Source organism: Nerophis ophidion, linkage group LG12 (assembly GCF_033978795.1).
Source record: "Nerophis ophidion isolate RoL-2023_Sa linkage group LG12, RoL_Noph_v1.0, whole genome shotgun sequence".
Lineage (NCBI taxonomy): Eukaryota > Metazoa > Chordata > Actinopteri > Syngnathiformes > Syngnathidae > Nerophis > Nerophis ophidion.
Genome location: NC_084622.1, coordinates 35,339,945 through 35,359,660, shown reverse-complemented (window position 1 = coordinate 35,359,660; position 19,716 = coordinate 35,339,945). Strand labels below are relative to the sequence as shown.

At 40.4% G+C, this 19,716-nt stretch overlaps 1 protein-coding gene across 1 annotated transcript in view; it reads left to right on the top strand.

The window, feature by feature from the left end:
* The window catches only part of mbtps1 (membrane-bound transcription factor peptidase, site 1), a 38,089-nt gene extending 20,516 nt beyond the window's left edge, over nucleotides 1-17,573 (top strand). The window contains exons 4-23 of the mRNA XM_061917450.1: nucleotides 1,147-1,353; nucleotides 1,911-2,021; nucleotides 2,202-2,311; nucleotides 2,479-2,595; nucleotides 3,135-3,202; nucleotides 5,058-5,160; nucleotides 5,436-5,587; nucleotides 6,308-6,469; nucleotides 9,326-9,470; nucleotides 9,607-9,795; nucleotides 9,881-10,053; nucleotides 10,125-10,240; nucleotides 10,318-10,474; nucleotides 12,918-13,042; nucleotides 13,142-13,219; nucleotides 13,302-13,442; nucleotides 13,624-13,755; nucleotides 13,846-13,972; nucleotides 14,371-14,501; nucleotides 16,719-17,573. Coding sequence (XP_061773434.1) covers nucleotides 1,147-1,353; nucleotides 1,911-2,021; nucleotides 2,202-2,311; nucleotides 2,479-2,595; nucleotides 3,135-3,202; nucleotides 5,058-5,160; nucleotides 5,436-5,587; nucleotides 6,308-6,469; nucleotides 9,326-9,470; nucleotides 9,607-9,795; nucleotides 9,881-10,053; nucleotides 10,125-10,240; nucleotides 10,318-10,474; nucleotides 12,918-13,042; nucleotides 13,142-13,219; nucleotides 13,302-13,442; nucleotides 13,624-13,755; nucleotides 13,846-13,972; nucleotides 14,371-14,501; nucleotides 16,719-16,921 — 2,747 coding nt within the window. The 3' untranslated portion in view covers nucleotides 16,922-17,573. The remainder of the gene's footprint in view (nucleotides 1-1,146; nucleotides 1,354-1,910; nucleotides 2,022-2,201; nucleotides 2,312-2,478; nucleotides 2,596-3,134; nucleotides 3,203-5,057; nucleotides 5,161-5,435; nucleotides 5,588-6,307; nucleotides 6,470-9,325; nucleotides 9,471-9,606; nucleotides 9,796-9,880; nucleotides 10,054-10,124; nucleotides 10,241-10,317; nucleotides 10,475-12,917; nucleotides 13,043-13,141; nucleotides 13,220-13,301; nucleotides 13,443-13,623; nucleotides 13,756-13,845; nucleotides 13,973-14,370; nucleotides 14,502-16,718) is intronic.
* The last annotated feature ends 2,143 nt before the right edge of the window (nucleotides 17,574-19,716 follow it).

The following is a 19,716-nucleotide window of genomic DNA, read 5'->3' as shown; positions in this document are numbered from 1 at the left end:
CAAGAAAATAATCGCTATTTCCTATAGCTGCTTCCTATAGCTGCTTCCTGGTATGTTACATAAACAGTTGGCTGTGTTTTGGCTCCCGTATCTCTTATTATATAAAATCAATTTGTCTGCAAACAATAATATTTTACTAATAGTGTTGAAAGGATGTTTCTCCATGGGGAACGTAATGGAGGCCCATTAAGGCGCACTGCTGTCAGATTTGAAGTGCGCCGTGCTATCGCACGCCTATTGCCAACCCAATCTTGCCTTCCGCCCGCTGGCAATTGAACAAAGCGTAGACCGGGGAGCACCGCTTAGTGCTCCTCTTGCAAAGGTAATGATCTTTATGCTGGTTCACATACAGAAACTTTAACTTTTAGCTTTTCAATTTAGTCAAGTTTGATGTCCTCTTGGTGCTGCACCATAACCGAGAACCTCACAAAGTGTGGTTTAGCCTTTTTTAAGTGGAAAAACTAGCAAATCAGATCTTTGTTTTGTTCACTTTAATAACACTATATTACTTTTATAAATATATGATTATCTTCAAATTTCCACGTCTACGTGGTAGCGCACATACATCCATCTATCCATCCACTTTCTACCGTGTGGTCCTTTTGAAATTGCGGGGAGGCTGCACCTGCACTCGGGCAGAAGGCAGGGTACACCCTGGACAAGTCGCCAGCGCATCGCAGGGCCAACACAGATAGACAGACAACCATTCACATCCGTGTGACTTTATTGACACTTAGTGACCAGTCCGTATACACTACTACATGTCATCATCCATTTATTTCACTTAAAAATGCAATTGATTTGAATGATTGTCGACTTTTGGGAGCCTTATTATTGTTTGATAAAATTAAACCAGAAATATGAATTTAAATGTAATTCAACATGGATAGATGTATAGTAAAACAATACAATTAAAATATATGCATGTGAGTTTTTTGCAGTTTTTCTCCCATAATCTAAAAATATGTATGTCAGGTAATTGGAGACAACATTTTCCATTAGTGTGAATGTGAGTGTGATTTGTTGTCTTCCTGGTGCCTGCCCTGTGCACCGCTTGTAACTTAAAAACTGTTTAATGTAATGTGTTTATATATAGACAAAATTATACCTCTGTTTTTAACAACTCTTTGCATTTTGTGTTTCCAGCACCTGAAACCGCCGCGCCGCGTAACATCACCCACAGGACGCAGAAATGGCAATCATCACGGACTTTCAGAAGGACCAGTCTGTCACTGTGCTCGACTTTTTGGCATGCAACCGGGCGCCACTCCAGTCGGCGGCTGCTGCGTGCCATCCCCCGTCATGTAGCCCAGATTTTGCAGGCAGACGTACTGTGGCAGATGGGACACACAGGTATGCCTGAAGCGTTTTAAGTACACTATGTAGGCAATATTAGTTGGGCAGGTGATCACTGCACATACAGGAAATACGAATGTAACAAAAAAAATATACATGTGACCATTAGAATATACATATAAACAATGGAAAATATTTATAAAAATCCAAATAATATAACAACAATCACCTTTCTTGTAAGACTTAATTTAAGATGTTAGAATGCCTATGATTGGTTTTACTATTTTTCCTGAAGAATATTTGTGAAGTAGTTCAATTCAAATGTGTTTGATCTGTTTAAAGTTAGGGTTTGGTGCATGTTTTTTTTTGTTCACAGTTCTAGAACATAAGAGTCCTCCACAATTTGTTGTCCTACAGTTGTTTGCTTAGAATTATTAAAAAAGTTACTGGCAACATAAAGTATTTAAAATTCAGGAAAATTGTTGTTGTATATTCCAACTCCTAATTTGATTTATTGATGAGTGATTAAGTGTGTCTGCATACTTTTGTTTAGAGAGACTTGGCAACCATGTGACACATAAAAATGTAAGGTTAATGTTGATGTCTGTGTGCAGGTTCTGGTGTGAAGGTGGCCGTGTTTGATACAGGCCTGAGTGAGAAACACCCCCATTTCAAGAATGTAAAGGAAAGGACTAACTGGACCAATGAGAAGACACTAGATGATGGTTAGCAGGACAAAAAAATATACAGTAATGATGGTTTTGATGATGAAGACACATCTACTGTATGTGTTTTAATATCACAGATTCAATTTTCTTATAGTGCGGAAGAAATATACAATTGTTTCACATAAGGATGGTGTGGGAGAGAGACAGATTGAATCTGTTTTTCTTTCTTTCTTACAGGCCTGGGTCATGGGACATTTGTAGCTGGAGTGATAGCCAGTATGAGAGAGTGTCAGGGTTTTGCCCCTGACTCGGAGCTGCACATCTTCAGAGTGTTCACTAACAACCAGGTACAAGGCTTTATAATATAGTTCACATATGATCCTGCGAATTTCCATATGTAGATATCGTTATGATTTACCATGCAGTCGATAATAGTCATACTAATCATCTTCCACAGCCAAATCAATGAAATCCAAGCAAGGACAGTATGTGTTATTTTCTTCTCACCACCCAGGTGTCTTACACTTCATGGTTCCTGGATGCCTTTAACTATGCCATCTTGAAAAAGATTGATGTTCTCAACCTCAGCATTGGTGGCCCCGACTTCATGGATCACCCCTTTGTTGATAAGGTCAGACACTTGCGAGGTCTCATAGTTGTGTGTGGGTTGAAAACATATATCAGTAAAAATAGTCAAGTATTTAAGTAAGTAATAAGTGTTATTTATGTGTGCGTTATCAGTACACAAGACGGCCGTAAAGGTAGTAGTAATATATACACAAGTAATTTATTTCTCAATGTACTACATTAAGCACAGCATATGGAATTGGGTGTTAAATCACCATAAATGATTCCCAGGCACGGCACCGCTGCTGCCCACTGCTCCCCTCACCTCCCAGGGGGTGAACAAGGGGATGGGTCAAATGCAGAGTGTGTGTGACAATCATTGGTACTTTAACATTTAACTTTAACTTTACATTCCCCAAAGGTTATTAGGAATTGTTCAAATTAATTTAACTAGAAGGATAAAATATGTCAGTAAGCTGCTATAACATGTATTACCTTGATACCCAAGTGATTAAAAATAGTGTATTCCTGTAGTTCTCCAGGTGTGTGACATTTAAAAAATGTTGCCTCCTTAATGTGTTACCTGTCTTTATTGATTGGCAGGTGTGGGAGCTCACTGCTAACAAAGTGATCATGATCTCTGCTATTGGGAATGATGGACCACTGTATGGGTATGTTTCTCTGCATGTCCATTGAGGGGACAGGGCGACCACCTAATATAATGGTTAGGTAAACACTGAAATTCAACAAAAAACATGTTTGTTAAGCTAAAACACTAAGTGCCTGAACTACTAAGCACTAAATTGCAAGTGCTACATAGCGTGGGAAAACTATAACATTGCGTGTAGTACGTGTACTATTACTGGGCGTGTTGCACGTGATCTACTAAGACTGCGTGCGCAAATGATAACATGTACAAGAGTGGAGACCCCCACCCTATTTAAATTAGTTTTTGCTTGTATTAAGCGGCTGTCACCATGGAGACAGTCATTTTCCGCCATATTCATGTGACTTCCTATCTGTGACGTTTTGCTATGTTTTGAAACATGCAGCAGACAACTATAATATGTGTCACTTTCTATGGGCATTCTATATGATCTACAATAAAACACACGTTTTAGCTCTTGGAGACGCAAGCACAAACTGCAAGTAAAAGAAAAAGCATAATGCATGTTTTTTTCATACAGGAGATGTTTTAAAACAATGTATATCTCATCGCCATATTGTGGTAATATATGTCCTATATGACAAAAGGAAATGCATTTGAAGCAGACACAAGCTTGCTGTGTCCAAATCAGCCCTTAAAGGGGAACTGCACTTTTTGGGGGGATTTTGCCTTTTGTTCACAATCATTGAGAGTCATGACGACGGATGTATTTTTTTAATGCACTGTTACCTGTAAATAAACGTAAATTATTATAACCAAAGTATAACCCATTTTTACAGCGGAGCTGATGGGATGTCCTCTCTTCTGCCCATAAAAACCAATAAATAACTATCCAAAAACCGCCAATACTCTGTTTACATTTCCTGACTTGAGTATTAACCAAGTATTTGTGATATAGTTATTATATGCACTAAGGCAGATTAACTTGTTATAGCAGCGCTGTGATCATGAGCTTGTGCGCTTATATTAACATCGAGTGCTAAGCTGCTTTTCTCAATTCCTAGCTTGTGGAAGTTTATTGTAGAAGATGAGGACATTTTCCGACAAGTTGGTACACTTTGACAGCCAATTTAGACCTGTAAATGGCAAGAACGACACAAAAAGACACTTTGTTCCACCGCCTTTTTATTCACATTCTTCAGTCAGTCTTCATCTAGACGGGACTATTACATAATTATGTTAATCAGCTTTCTAATGACAGCAGACCCTGTACATTAAGTGCTGTTTTATTATGTTTGTTGGCTCTCATGAAGTCTGCAGTTAGTGTTAATATCTGCTGTGTAGATTTACTTTAGAGAAGAGAAATGTTGCATACTTCTGTTGCCTTATTTGTATTTGACTTTATCAAATCTTTGAGTAGAATTTTATTAAAAACTGTTTTTTCTAAAGTAAAATAAAAATGTATCAGAGCTGTTTGTATATTTTATGAAGGAATGTAATCAGTTATAGAATTGGCAGTCAAAGTTATTGAAATTTTATTAATTTTAAATCGAGAATCGTTTGGTATTGAGAATCGATTCTGAATCAAATTGTTACCCCCAAGAATAGGATAAACTTGAATCAAGTTGTGCCCAACGATTCCAACCGTATTCTGCTTATGAAGACAGACATGCTAAATGGGTTGTGTTATTTTGCTCATTTAAGAGACACATTCCTCTGAGCACGGACTTAATAGATAAGCTTTGCGTGTCGTATCAAGTTGCATTTGTTGTAATATATACAAACCTTTCGTAGATAAGGCCCTATATAAGTTAATATAATTGTTATGATGACCACAATACCCAATGCCCGAATGATCAATGCCACATTCTAAACCAGCAGTTTGTGATTGTCTGTGTAACATCCACCTCTTTTTTAAGAACCCTTAATAACCCAGCAGACCAAATGGATGTAATTGGAGTCGGTGGGATCGATTTTGAGGACAACATCGCAAGGTTTTCATCTAGAGGCATGACCACTTGGGTGAGTTTCTGGAAAACCACTGATTCCTGTTAATCTGAAATAAATTGTTTGAGATTTGAACATTTAATTTGTAGTCTACCAATGAGCTTGTGATGCCTCAAACGTCACCCATGTAATCTACTCTTTACCCCTGATGATTTGGTTTCCTGGAATGGTGTTAGTTCAATGTAGATGCAACATAAGATGTGCAGTGTTTTTTTGTCATTATCATTGCAAAAAAAATCACTTAAAGGGGTTTTCTTTTTCCTGTACTATCTGTCTCATTTTCTGTGCAGGAGCTGCCAGGGGGCTATGGCAGGGTGAAGCCAGACATTGTCACTTATGGTTCTGGTGTTCGGGGGTCAGGGATGAAGGAAGGATGCCGGTCTCTGTCCGGCACTAGTGTGGCCTCTCCTGTGGTGGCTGGAGCTGTCACACTTCTGGCCAGGTGAGGATTTCCTTTTTTATGTTCATTTCAACATTGATTTATTCATGGAGGCCCAGTTCAAAGAAATGTCTCTTAAATGACAACCTGATTACAAATGATTAAAAATTTAAGGATTAACATTAAAGAATTCGAGAGGTGCGTTGTAAACTGCCATCTGGACGGGTTAAGCTTGACAATGACCAAAAGCGTACTGTTAAGGCATGATTGGAGTGACTCAGGAAAAAACACATGAAGATCCTGGAATGTCCAAGCCCATCTATGGACACAATTGCATTAAACATCTTTGAGGGTAGCTGAAACTTCAAGTTGCCAAGCTACTGTCTCAAAAAAGTTTGCCTGGGGATAAAACTGTTATGTAATTCAATCCATAAATGATTCCCTAAACCTTGTTCATTGTTTTTCGTTTATGTTTGTGTTTGTAATGTGGTAAACGTACATAATAACTAGGCGATCAAATACATATTTACCCCACTTTGTGTAATAGTGTATTCCACTAAGTAATGTGTAAGATTCTAGTGTCAGTGGTTAATGATCTAGCGTGCGTCTGATGTTACACCCAACTCTATAGTGGTTAACACTTGCACTGAAATAGGAGCCCGTTAATTTTTCATTTTTCTTTTTCTTTTTCTTTTTCTTTTCTGCTCAGATAACATACCTTTTAATCTGACAACATATGAATTTATTTGTGCACTGACCCCACTCCGCCTCATCTTCCTTTAGTACTGTGCTGAATCGGAAGTTGGTGAACCCAGCCTCCATGAAACAGGCTCTGATTGCCTCGGCCCGCAGGCTGCCAGGGGTCAATATGTTTGAGCAGGGCCATGGGAAACTGGACCTGATCAGAGCTTACCAGATCCTTAACAGCTACAGACCTCAGGCCAGGTAAGGCCTGTGGGATTGTTACTACATACAACGACTGCACATACATCACACTTGGCAATCTGTGTTGTGCTTGGGCACACTTAATACCCAAAGTCTAGTTAGTTTGACTAGTGTGTGTGTGTGCGCGCTCTTATATACAGTCGTGGTCAAAAGTGTACATTCACTTGTTAAGAACATAATGTCATGGCTGTCTTGTGTTTCTAATAATTTCTACAACTTTTATTTTTTTGTGATATAGTGATAGGAGCACACACTTGTTTGTCAAAAAAAACATTCATCAAGTTTGTTTTTTTCATTAATTTATTATGGGTCTACTGAAAATGTGACCAAATCTGCTGGGTCAAAAGTATACATACAGCAATGTTAATATTTGGTTACATGTCCCTTGGCAAGTTTCACTGCAATAAGGCGCTTCTGGCAAGCTTCTGGTTGATTTTTTTGACCACTCCTCTTGACAAAATTGGTGTAGTTCAGCAAAATTTGTTGGTTTTGTGACATGGACTTGTTTCTTCAGCATTGTCCACATGTTCTCATTTGGGTTTAAGTCAGGACTTTAGGAAGGCCATTCTAAAACCTAAATTCTAGCCTGATTTAGCCATTCCTTTACCACTTCTCACGTGTGTTTGGTGTAGGGCTGGGCGATATCGCCTTTTTTAAATATCGCAATATTTTTAGGCCATATCGCGATATACGATATATATTACGATATTTTGCCTCGGCCTTGAATGAACACTTGATGCATATAATCACAGCAGTATGATGATTCTATGTGTATACATTAAAACATTCTTCTTCATACTGCATTAATATATGTTACTTTTAAACTTTCATGCAAAGGGAAATCACAACTAAGTCAATTGACCAAAAGTGTATTTATTAAAGTTATTAAGCAATTGCACAAACATTCAAGTCATTTCCAAAACATAAATTGTAAGATTAAGTGTCAAATAAAAATGAGCTGCCTAATAGGAAATCAAATTGTATTCGTCCTTCAGTATGTGGTATGTTACTACGGTTATAAAATTCTCTTCATTCTCTAGCGTGTGACTTTACAAATGATGCTACATATTAGCAGTAATGTTACTTTTTATAGCAACGCTTTTTCCCCCCACACTTGACAAATTACGGTTGTCCTGTTCGACATATTCCCACAGGGACAAAACTGTGCAATGCACTTTATAATTACGAACATTTGTCTGCACAGTTGCTCTTGGGACCTTAAGCTGCTTTTGAAATGGCTCCAAGTGACTTTTCTGACGGTCCGCTCCCTGTACGATCAGTGCCAGAGCTTGGTCCGCATTGCCGGCAGTGGGTCGAACACATTTCCAGTGAGGGTTGGACTCCACCAAGGCTGTCCTTTGTCTCCGATTCTGTTCATAACTTTTATGGACAGAATTTCTAGGCGCAGTCAAGGCGTTGAGGGGTTCCGGTTTGGTGACCGCAGGATTAGGTCTCTGCTTTTTGCAGATGATCTGGTCCTGATGGCTTCATCTGACCGGGATCTTCAGCTCTCACTGGATCGGTTCGCAGCCGAGTGTGAAGCGACCGGAATGAGAATCAGCACCTCCAAGTCCGAGTCCATGGTTCTTGCCCGGAAAAAGGTGGAATGCCATCTCCGGGTTGGGGAGGAGACCCTGCCCCAAGTGGAGGAGTTCAAGTACCTTGGAGTCTTGTTCACGAGTGGGGGAAGAGTGGATCGTGAGATCGACAGGCGGATCGGTGCGGCGTCTTCAGTAATGCGGACGTTGTACTGATCCGTTGTGGTGAAGAAGGAGCTGAGCCGGAAGGCAAAGCTCTCAATTTACCGGTCGATCTACGTTCCCATCCTCACCTATGGTCATGAGCTTTGGGTCATGACCGAAAGGATAAGATCACGGGTACAAGCGGCCGAAATGAGTTTCCTCCGCCGTGTGGCGGGGCTCTCCCTTAGAGATAGGGTGAGAAGCTCTGCCATCCGGGAGGAACTCAAAGTAAAGCCGCTGCTCCTTCACATCGAGAGGAGCCAGATGAGGTGGTTCGGGCATCTGGTCAGGATGCCACCCGAACGCCTCCCTAGGGAGGTGTTTAGGGCACGTCCAACCGGTAGGAGGCCACGGGGAAGACCAAGGACACGTTGGGAAGATTATGTCTCCCGGCTGGCCTGGGAACGCCTCGGGATCCCCCGGGAAGAGCTAGACGAAGTGGCTGGGGAGAGGGAAGTCTGGGTTTCCCTGCTTAGGCTGTTGCCCCCGCGACCCGGCCTCGGATAAGCGGAAGAAGATGGATGGATGGATGGACTTTTCTGACTTGTTCAAGTCAACGATTAGTTTTTTCAGATTTGTGCTGACTTCCTTTGACTTACCTATTGTCGCGTTTGAAACCAAGTGTAATGACTGCATCACATGAGCCCTATTTACATGGGCTCAGGGAAGTCAACAGGTGTCGTCAATCATAATCACTCTCATGAAATTGGGAGGCCATGCCAAGAAGCTAACTTGATTTAATTGTAACTTTTCTAAATCACCAAAATTGATAATGTATGTTACTGTATGTATACGTTTGACCCAGCAGGTTTGGTAACATTTTCAGTAGACCCACAATAAATTCATAAAAGAACCAAACTTCATAAATATATTTTGTGACAAACAAGTATGTGCTCCAATTACTCTATCACAAAAAATAAGAGTTGTAGAAATTATTGGAAATTCAAGACAGCCAGTCCTTCACAAGTGTATGTAAACTTTTGACCACACCTGTATATGAACAATGTGTTTGTGTGTGTGTGTGTGTGTGTGTGTGCGTGCGTGCGTGCGTGCGTGTGTCTGTGTTTGTTTATAGACATACATACATCGATAATATTTCTACGTCTTCTGTTAGTCTTTCTCCTAGCTACATCGACCTGACAGAGTGTCCATACATGTGGCCTTACTGTTCTCAGCCCATTTACTATGGAGGAATGCCCACCATCGTTAATGTCACTATTCTTAATGGCATGGCAGTCACCGGCAGAATTGTGGACAAGGTAAACACAATCATCACTCTTCACTCACAATCATTTAATTTACATGTGCTGCCATCTAAGTGACTGTTTAAGAAGCCAAATGGACTAGTTTCTTCATTATCTGGGTTTGCTTAATGATATTGTCTCTCTCATTAAGCCTATTTGGCAGCCATACCTTCCTCAGAATGGAGACCATATAGACGTGGCAGTCTCATACTCACCAGTGTTATGGCCGTGGGCTGGCTACCTCGCTGTGTCTATCTCTGTTGCCAAGAAAGCAGCATCATGGGAAGGGATTGCCCAAGGTCATGTAGTGGTGACAGTGGCATCACCGGCAGAGAATGATGTAAGTTTGTGCAAAATTACATGTTTTTGTATATCTTGTCAATCTGCTAGTAAAAATGTAAAACAGTGCCTGTGATGTTTATCAGTCTGAAGTGGAAGGAGAACTGACCTCAACAGTAAAACTGCCCATCAAAGTGAAGATTGTCCCAACACCTCCACGCAGTAAAAGGGTTCTGTGGGACCAGTACCACAACCTGCGTTACCCCCCAGGCTACTTTCCCAGAGATAACCTTCGCATGAAGAATGACCCACTTGACTGGTACGTGTCTGTTAATTTAGTTGGTACCTGTGTAATGCAGTCTTTTAAGGTGCTGTTCAATATATTTACAGGAATGGTGACCACATTCACACAAACTTCAGAGACATGTACCAGCACCTCAGAAGCATGGGATACTTTGTCGAAGTGTTAGGAGCACCAATCACCTGTTTTGATGCCAGCCAGTATGGTATGATTGCAGATCATCAACACTGTTTGGGTTAAAGTTACAAAAAGACGAAAGTACATTGACTTTTGTCCATGTAGGAACATTGCTGATGGTGGACAGCGAGGAGGAGTATTTCCCTGAAGAGATCACCAAGCTGAGGAGGGATATTGACAATGGGCTTTCACTCATCATCTTCAGCGACTGGTACAACACCTCTGTCATGAGGAAGGTCAAATTCTACGATGAAAACACCAGGTACTTTCTACTTCCTGTGTATTGCTGAAGTGTTTCGCAAAAGCATTATAGAAACACTATTTTCGTATTTAGAAGTCACTTAAACACTGAACCGGCCGGGCGCCAATGCATGACAACTAGGGCAGACAGGCTCAGAGAGAACCACATCCCCGATCAATGTCGAGTGGGCAATAAGGACGTTACCTTTGAGTGATCACCCGCTGCCTTGGTCTTCTATTGACATCACGGCAACATTATCTTACACAAAGTGGAGAATTATGGCTCATGATGCAAAACATTCTTGAATGGAAAATACCTACCAGTCGCGAATGTATTTTGCCAAACTTTTAGAAATATTGCTTTTATTTTGGAAACACAGCTTCTGACTGTAGTATTGTGAACACTGGAATACAATATTGGTAGTGAATAATAATGATTCTTTTCAAGAGTCCTGTACCTTGTCTGTATTGTTACACAGTTCACTTATCAGCTTAGTTAGATTAGCTGCTCTGCTCACATTTTGTAATAGCTGCAAAATGTCCTATATTGTCACATTTTGAGCCACTCGTGCAGAGTGAACATTTACTCACATCTCCTTGCTGCACTATTCATTGCCTTTCTGGTATTTAAGGGATTACGCACAGTTTAAAAATAGCATCCCCAGCTTTAAAGGGATATACTTAGTAATCCAGTTTTGGTTGAATGTCGTTGGCGACTCATTCAAGAGCTGAGATATTCTTTAGAGATACATTTTCTAGCAATATCAACCATCCAAACCTTGTAAAACTTGTTCCATATGTTATTGTGGACCATACATAGCTAAAATTGTATATATAAAAATTAGAGCTGCCAAAAAAATCAAGTTAATTCATGTGATCTAACAAAAAATTTGCATTAATCATGTAGTGCAGTGGTTCTCAAATTTTTTTGACCAATTACCACCTCAGAAAACACATTGCTTTACTAGTACAAACATAATGACCAGAATAAACTACAGTAGTGTAAATTCATTAAAAACAAGGCAGATGTTTTATATAACAAGTACTTATAATATTTTTGGTCCGTGTAACCAACGGCGCAGGTTCTTATACAGGCAGTGATCAGATCAATGCATATGTCAGTTTAAAGATGAGAGCGGAGATTCCAGCAATTGTGCTGGCTCGCAAATTTCACTCAGATAGGACTTTAGGCAATACCGTTATCCAAATAAATGACGTGTATTCAAGTAAAACCTTTAAAAAATGTTCCTGTCAGTTATTTTGAAGATACAGTTACATTTGCTCACAAGAAGTAATTACCTGTTCATCAAAAAGTGTGATTAATCTGATTAAAAAATGTAAGTGTTTGACAGCAAGAGGGCTGCAGCTATTGATTTTAGGAATCAAGTTATCTGTCAATTAATAGTTTTTATTAATCGAGTAATCAAATAAAAGAGACTGAATGCGACCTTTAGATATATATTAGTAACATATGAAGGATAAAATGCCAATAACATTGAAATTGCACTTTTACAACGGGAGTCCACTCATCCATCCATTTTCTACCGCTTGTGCCTTTTGGGGTCGGGGGGAGTGCTGGAGCCTATCTCAGCTGCATTCGGGCGGAAGGCGGCGCACACCCTGGACAAGTCGCCACCTCATTGTAGGGCCAACACAGACACAGACAACATTCACACACTAATACAACAATATATTACTTTTATTTCAAAAAATAATTTAAAAAGTAAACAAAAACAGTGTGACCAGATGGACATGCACAAGGTGAAATATAACTAACACAGAACCAAACCAAACAAAAATACACTGATAAAGTTGTTGTCATCAACAAATTTTAAGCATGGCCCATAATACACACACAAAAAAAAATTGTGAAAGAAGCAGGGTACAACAATGTTAATTCAATGCTGTACAAGCAAGAGTTTTAAACTGTGTTGGTCAGAGTGTGTGTGTAATGTTTATTTGTAGAGTTTGTGAGTGACAGTGTATACAATAATTCACATTTGAAAATGTAATAAATGGAGGAGTGCTGTTTGGTTGGCTGTTTTTCCCCACAAAAAACTTGTTAGCATTAACATACAAACTGTAGATGCTTATATGTTCTCCCATGTACTTGGATAAAACAATCAATATGCGAGTCAAACATATAAGATGACGTTAGCTACCAAAGTATACATTACCTTGTTTCAGCTTGTTTGTTGCTTTTAAATATGCTGGATGAGTGCTGGCAATGTTGTATCATTGATCTAGTGCTACTGTTTGACCGTGCATGCATTTCACCACAATGTTGGTCTTTTTCACTTTTAAATGATCACAAAACCTCTCTCTCATTTTTCTGGACCTTTTTCTTTATTTCTACCCACCCGCCGGCAGCGGAATCTGCATTACTGCATCATATTAGAAGTATTTATGTCCATATTTTGCTTTTTCGGTGCCTGAGAGCTTGTTTCATTTGCAATCACTTGCAGGCAATGGTGGATGCCAGACACAGGAGGCGCTAATGTGCCTGCACTGAATGACCTAGTCTCAGTGTGGGGGATGGCATTTAGTGATGGACTATACGAGGGCGACTTCACTCTAGCAGATCACGACAGTAATAAAAGCACACAAACGTCTTCTCTGTGTAACATCAATCTCGAATGTGTTATTTTAAAGTTGTTTTTATTTTTTATTATTATCTCTCACTTGCTAGTGTACTATGCCTCGGGCTGTAGTATAGCTCGTTTCCCAGAAGACGGAATAGTTATCGCCAAGAACCTGAAAGACCAAGGTACCTTGAGCCTTCTTTCAGTACATGTTAAGCAGTGTGTATCAGTGATGATCCAATGTATGCATGTGTGTTGTTGTCGTAGGTCTGGAAGTATTAAAACAGGAAACAGCAGTGGTGGAAAGAGTTCCCATTCTTGGACTGTATCAAACACCATCTGATGGGGGGGGTCGTATTGCTCTGTACGGTGACTCTAACTGTATAGACGATAGCCACAGACAGAAAGGTAAGTGGGAATGATGTATCACATTGTAATTGTATGAATGTTTGAAATGAACTGACACCCACCAACTTTTGTGCGGCAACCGTTCAATGCATGCACTGTTTTTATTTTTTTTTTATTTTTTAAACAGTCTCAGCTAATTAGTTACATCTGCTTTTTGTTTTTGTGTATGTCGCTCTATTAGATTGTTTTTGGCTGTTGGACTCTTTGCTTCAGTACACATCCTACAGTATGACGCCTCCCAGCCTAAGCCACTCCCACAGTAGGGTGGCGTCTCCCACTGCCAGCGAGCACCCACTGCCACAGAGATTGGAGGGTGAGCACTGACCAAAAATGCTACTTATTTTAATTTTCTTGTCAGATATCTGCCAGGTCTCATCAATACCTCTTTCTTCATTTTTCACAGGTAATCACCTTTATCGCTATTCAAAAGTTTTGGAGGCTCACCTTGGAGACCCAAAGCCCCGCCCTTTACCGGCCTGTCCACATCTTTCCTGGGCCAAGCCGCAGCCTGTCAATGAGACAGCACCGAGGTGGGTTTAACTAAACTCTATTGATGGTCATCTGCACAGTAATGTTATAATACAAATCAGTCTTTTTTGAAATGATTGCTATTTTGATTGATGATTATTCATTGAAGGAACATGATTATAATTAAATTGTGCATGTTAGGCTTTGTGAACGTAACTAATCAATTAATGGACAGACCACTATTGTGTACATTTTTAACTTTTTCCCATAGGTGTCTTACAATAAACAATTTCAGTAAGAAGGTTTCGCACACTTAATTTCTGAAACAAATGTTTTATTGCCTTAATTATTTATTGGAATCCATTTGATTCATTGTGTACTGTGTATAGTGAGTGTATGAGTTAAACTTAGACAAGGGAGCATTGATCTTGTGTTTTTTTTTACTGTGTATCCTTTTCAGTAACCTGTGGAAACATCAGAAGCTTCTGTCTGTAGACCTGGACAAGGTGGTTCTGCCTAATGTGAGGCCTTATCGTCCCCAGGTCCGACCTCTGTCCCCTGGGGAGAGTGGGGCCTGGGACATTCCTGGAGGTGAGAGTGATGATGATTTATTGTTGCGCGTGTGTGGTTATTTGTATATGAACAGCCGTCGACTTGTTTCTTCAGCATTGTCCGCACGTTTAAGTGAGAACTTTAGGAAATGCCATTCTAAAACGTTAATTGTAGCCTGATTTAGCCGTTCCTTTACCACTTTTGACGTGTGTTTGGGGTCATTGTTCTGTTGGAACACCCAACTGCGTCCAAGACCCAACCTCCGGCCTGATAATTTTAGGTTGTCCTGAAGAATTTGGAGGTAATCCTCCTTTTTCATTGTCCCATTGACTCTCTGTAAAGCACCAGTTCCATTGGCAGAAAAACAGGCCACCACCATGCTTGGCGGTAGCCATGGTGCTCCTGGGATTAAAGGCTTCACCTTTTCTCCTCCAAAAACATTGCTGGGTATTGTGGTCAAAAAGCTCAATTTTAGTTTCATCTGACATCACATGGACAAAGATAAGACCTTCCGTGCGGTATAGCTCGGATGGTAGCGTGGCCGTGCCAGCAACTTGAGGGTTCCAGGTTCGATCCCCGCTTCCGCCATCCTAGTCACTGCCGTTGTGTCCTTGGGCAAGACACTTTACCCACCTGCTCCCAGTGCCACCCACACTGGTTCAAATGTAACTTAGATATTGGATTTCAATATGTAAAGCGCTTTGAGTCACTAGAGAAAAAGCGCTATAAGAATATAATTTACTTCAGTTCACTTCACTTCTGGAGGAAAGTTCTGTGGACAAAGCTGAAGAAACAAGTCCATGTCAGAAAACCAACAGATTTAGCTGAACTGCACCAATTTTGTCAAGAGGAGTGGTCAAAAATTCAACCAGAAGCTTGTGGATAGCTACCAAAATCACCTTATTGCAGTGAAACTTGCCAAGGGACATGTAACCAAATATTAACATTGCTGTATGTATAATTTTGACCCAGCAGATTTGGTCACATTTTCAGTAGTCCAATAATAAATTCATAAAAAAAACACAACTTCATTTTTGTGACCAACAAGTATGTGCTCCAATCACCCTATCACAAAAAAAAAAACAGTTGTAAAAGTTATTTGAAACTCAAGACAACCATGACATTATGTTCTTTACAAGTGTATGTAAACTTTTGACCACAACTGTATATGTGTGTGTGTTCGTGCAAGCGTGCATTTGTTAAGTTAAAAGTTAAAGTACCAATGATTGTCACACACACACTAGGTGTGGCGAAATTATTCTCTGCATTTGACCCATCACCTTTGATCACCCCCTGGGAGGTGATGGGGGCAGTGGGCAGCAGCGGTGGCTGCGCCCGGGAATAATTTTCGGTGATTTAAACCCCAATTCCAACCCTTTATGCTGAATGTTAAGCAGGGAGGTAATGGGTCCATTTTGATAGTCTGTGGTATGACTCGGCTGGGGTCTGAACTCACGACCTACCAATCCCAGGGCGGACACTCTTAACTACTCGTGCGTGCGTGCGTGCGTGCGTGCGTGCGTGTGTGTGTGTATATATATATATATATGTGTGTGTGTATATATATATATATATATATATATATATATATATATATATATATGGCTTCACGGTGGCAGAGGGGTTAGTGCGTCTGCCTCACAATACGAAGTTCCTGCAGTCCTGGGTTCAAATCCAGGCTCGGAATCTCTCTGTGTGGAGTTTGCATGTTCTCCCCGTGAATGCGTGGGTTCCCTCCGGGTACTCCGGCTTCCTCCCACCTCCAAAGACATGCACCTGGGGATAGGTTGATTGGCAACACTAAATTGGCCCTAGTGTGTGAATGTGAGTGTGAATGTTGTCTGTCTATCTGTATTGGCCCTGCGATGATGTGACGACTTGTCCAGGGTGTACCCCGCCTTCCGCCCGGTTGTAGCTGAGATAGGCGCCAGCGCCCCCCGCGACCCCAAAAAGGGAATAAGCGGTAGAAAATGGATGGATGGATATATATATATATATATATATATATATATATGTATGTGTGTGTATATATATATATATATATATATATATACGTACATACATACACACACTCTCACTCACTCACTGTTGGCTCTGCGATGAAGTGGCGACCAAAAAGTACTCCCGACCTGTGCATATATGTATGTATCTGGGAAAGATATTACATTTTAAATACATTATGCATACATTGTGGAATGTATGAATTGATGATTTCTGAATATGCTTTGTGTGAACTTATACCTTTTATATCCACAGGGATAATGCCTGGTCGCTACAACCAAGAAGTGGGCCAAACCATTCCTGTCTTTGCCTTCTTGGGGGCAATGGTCGTCCTGTCCTTCTTCGTGGTCCAGCTCACAAAGACCAAGAGCAAACCTAAACGCAGGAAACCCCGCATTAAACGGCCCACTTACCTGCAGCAGCAGCAGACAACAAGTGGGAAAAACCCTACGGTTTGACCAAAAGTGCTGCTTGGACATATGGACAACTGGGGTTGACTCCATCATAGATACCTTGCTTAAAGTGCAGCCACCTGGAACGTGTGGAACACAACAAACGTGCATTAGCGCAGTGAGGAAGACTTTGGGTGGCGGTTGGACTCCAAGTGTCTTGAATACTTTTAAGTGTTTTCATGCCAATTGTTGATTGAGGGCTGTATGTGCTTGTGTGTGTTTACAGAGTTAGGAACTGTTACACATTATGTACAACGCACACAATACATGCCTCTTTCAGACTGCCAACTTAGAGCTTTCTTGGACCAAATTGAACTGCCTGACTTTTATATTTATTTAATTTGGTTGTACCCTGACAAACACACACTCAAAAGCTAAAATAGTTGGCATACCCCGAAACAAACAACTCACACATACAGTTATACTCAAAATTATTCAATTGTGTATACTATTTATTTGCAAGGGTCTTTTTTTAAGATTTAAATAAACCAACAAAACACAGTGCTAAAACATCTAATATTCCATATGATCACTTAAAAATTAAAATGTGTGTGAGAACTGTACATACTAAGACTATCCCTATCCCAAAACCCATTGGATGCATATGTTATATTTCTGTTCTTAAACTTTGTGTAATAATAAACTGTGGTTCATCGCTGCTGTGCTAATCATCCAACTCATGATTTCATCTTGAAGCAGCAGTGACAGACTTTCAAATATACTCCATCAATAAATGACAAAAAAAAAAAAAAAAAAACTGTCACAAATACTCTCCATTCTCCAGTTTGAGTACAGTACTTGGCTGGCATGCTGTTTATAGATTATGTCATATTTGTATAAAAACGGTGGATTTATTCTAGCTTCATTAAATTTGTGTGAGCACAACCTCCAAGTAATGGTCAAACTTGAGCTTGCCTAACTCAAGTGCCCAAGGAACATGTAGTTCCACTCTTTTATTGGCCACGGCCTTGATGTAGTTCTCAGAAATGCCACCAGGTGGTGCAAAATAGCAATTCCCTCAAGTGGCGATCGAGTATAGTGTACTCTTCCATCATCACTATGGGTTTGGTCTGAAGCTTCATTGGAACTTTGAAAGTCTTTCAAAACATGGCGGCTAAGGAGGATAAAAAAAATTGTTTTTTGTTTACTATTTCCGCACTTTCAGACCAAAATATATAGTCATCCGCTTCAGTGGACGAAGTTTCCCAGACTCGTGAAAGTGCCAAGTATGTAGGCGTTGGGATCGGTTCGTTTAATACTGTATTTCCTTGAATTGCCGCCGGGGCGCTAATTAATTTAAAACCTCTTCTCACTCCTGCGCTTACCAAAGGCATGCGGTAAAAGTAAGCCTGCGCTAATTATTTGAAAACTTCTTCTCACTCCGGCACTTACCAAAGTTATGCAGTAAAAATTTGAGTGTGATGTAAGCTTGGACCTGAAGTCCTACTGAATAGCATTTAATCTTCTTCCCTTTATGCGATTTCAAATTACCGGTATTGAAATCAGCCTCCTCCATTTTGAAAATGATGACAGGGGAAGTGTCATTCGTGACGTCACGAGTTTGACCAGGCGGTAATACTAAGCATGCGCTAAATATTTTGGGAAGCGAGTTTGACCCGGCAGTAATTCAAGGCAGGCGCTTACTATATTCCCTGCGGCAATTCAAGGAAATACGGTAATTTAATCATGAATTAATGACGTAAATTAAAACAAATGATTCAATATTGAAAAACCTAATTTAATGTACTTTACGTTGGATAAAATAATGGAAAAACGTATTAAATAAATTCAGATTACAATTAATGGCACAATGAAGTAAGTATTTAAAGATGTAATTTTGGCCCTCCATATATTGATGCCGATATTCTTTAATGTAAATATAAATTCCTCCTAGCCATGTGATGAATGTGGCATTAGTAATAAAACAATTTATAAAGTGCTGAACAGATCATTTTATTAGTGGGTGTAATAGAGACAGTGTTCAAATCATACACTATGATGACAATCAGGTGTCCTAATCACTTGGCCCGGCCACAGGTGTATAAAATCAAGCACTCAGGCATGGAGACTGTTTCTACAAACATTTGTGAAAGAATGGACCACTCCCATTGATTTCCAGCGTGGAACTGTCATAGGATGCCACCTGTGCAACAAAACCATTCGTGAAATGTCCTCGCTCTTAAATATTCCAAAGTCAACTGTCGACTTTATTATAAGAAAATGGAAGAGTTTGGGAACAACAGCAACTCAGCCTCAAAGTGGTAGGCCACGTAAACTGACAGAGAGGGGTCAGCGGATGCTGAAGTGCAAGAGGTCGCCGACTTTCTGGACAATCAGTTGCTACAGAACTCCAAACTTCATGTGACATTCCAATTAGCCCACGTACGGTACGCAGATAGATTCATGGAATAGCCATACATCACCAAGTCCGATGCAAAGCGGTGGAGACACGTTCTCTGGAGCGATGAATGTTACTTTTCCATCTGGCAATCTGATGGACGAGTCTGGGTTTGGAGGTTGCCAGGAGAACGGTACATTTCAGACTACATTGTGCCGAATGTGAAATTTGCTGGAGGAATAATTATGGTATGGGGTTGTTTTTCAGGAGTTGGGCTTGGCTTGGAACTTTGAATTGTTCCAAGATACCAAAACATTTTGGACAATCCCATGCTCCCAACCTTGTATGAACAGTTTAGAGCGGGCCTTTTTCTCTACCAACATGACTGCACGACAAGGTCCATAAAGACATGGATGACAGACTCTAATGTAGATGAACTTGACTGGCCTGCACAGAGTCCTGA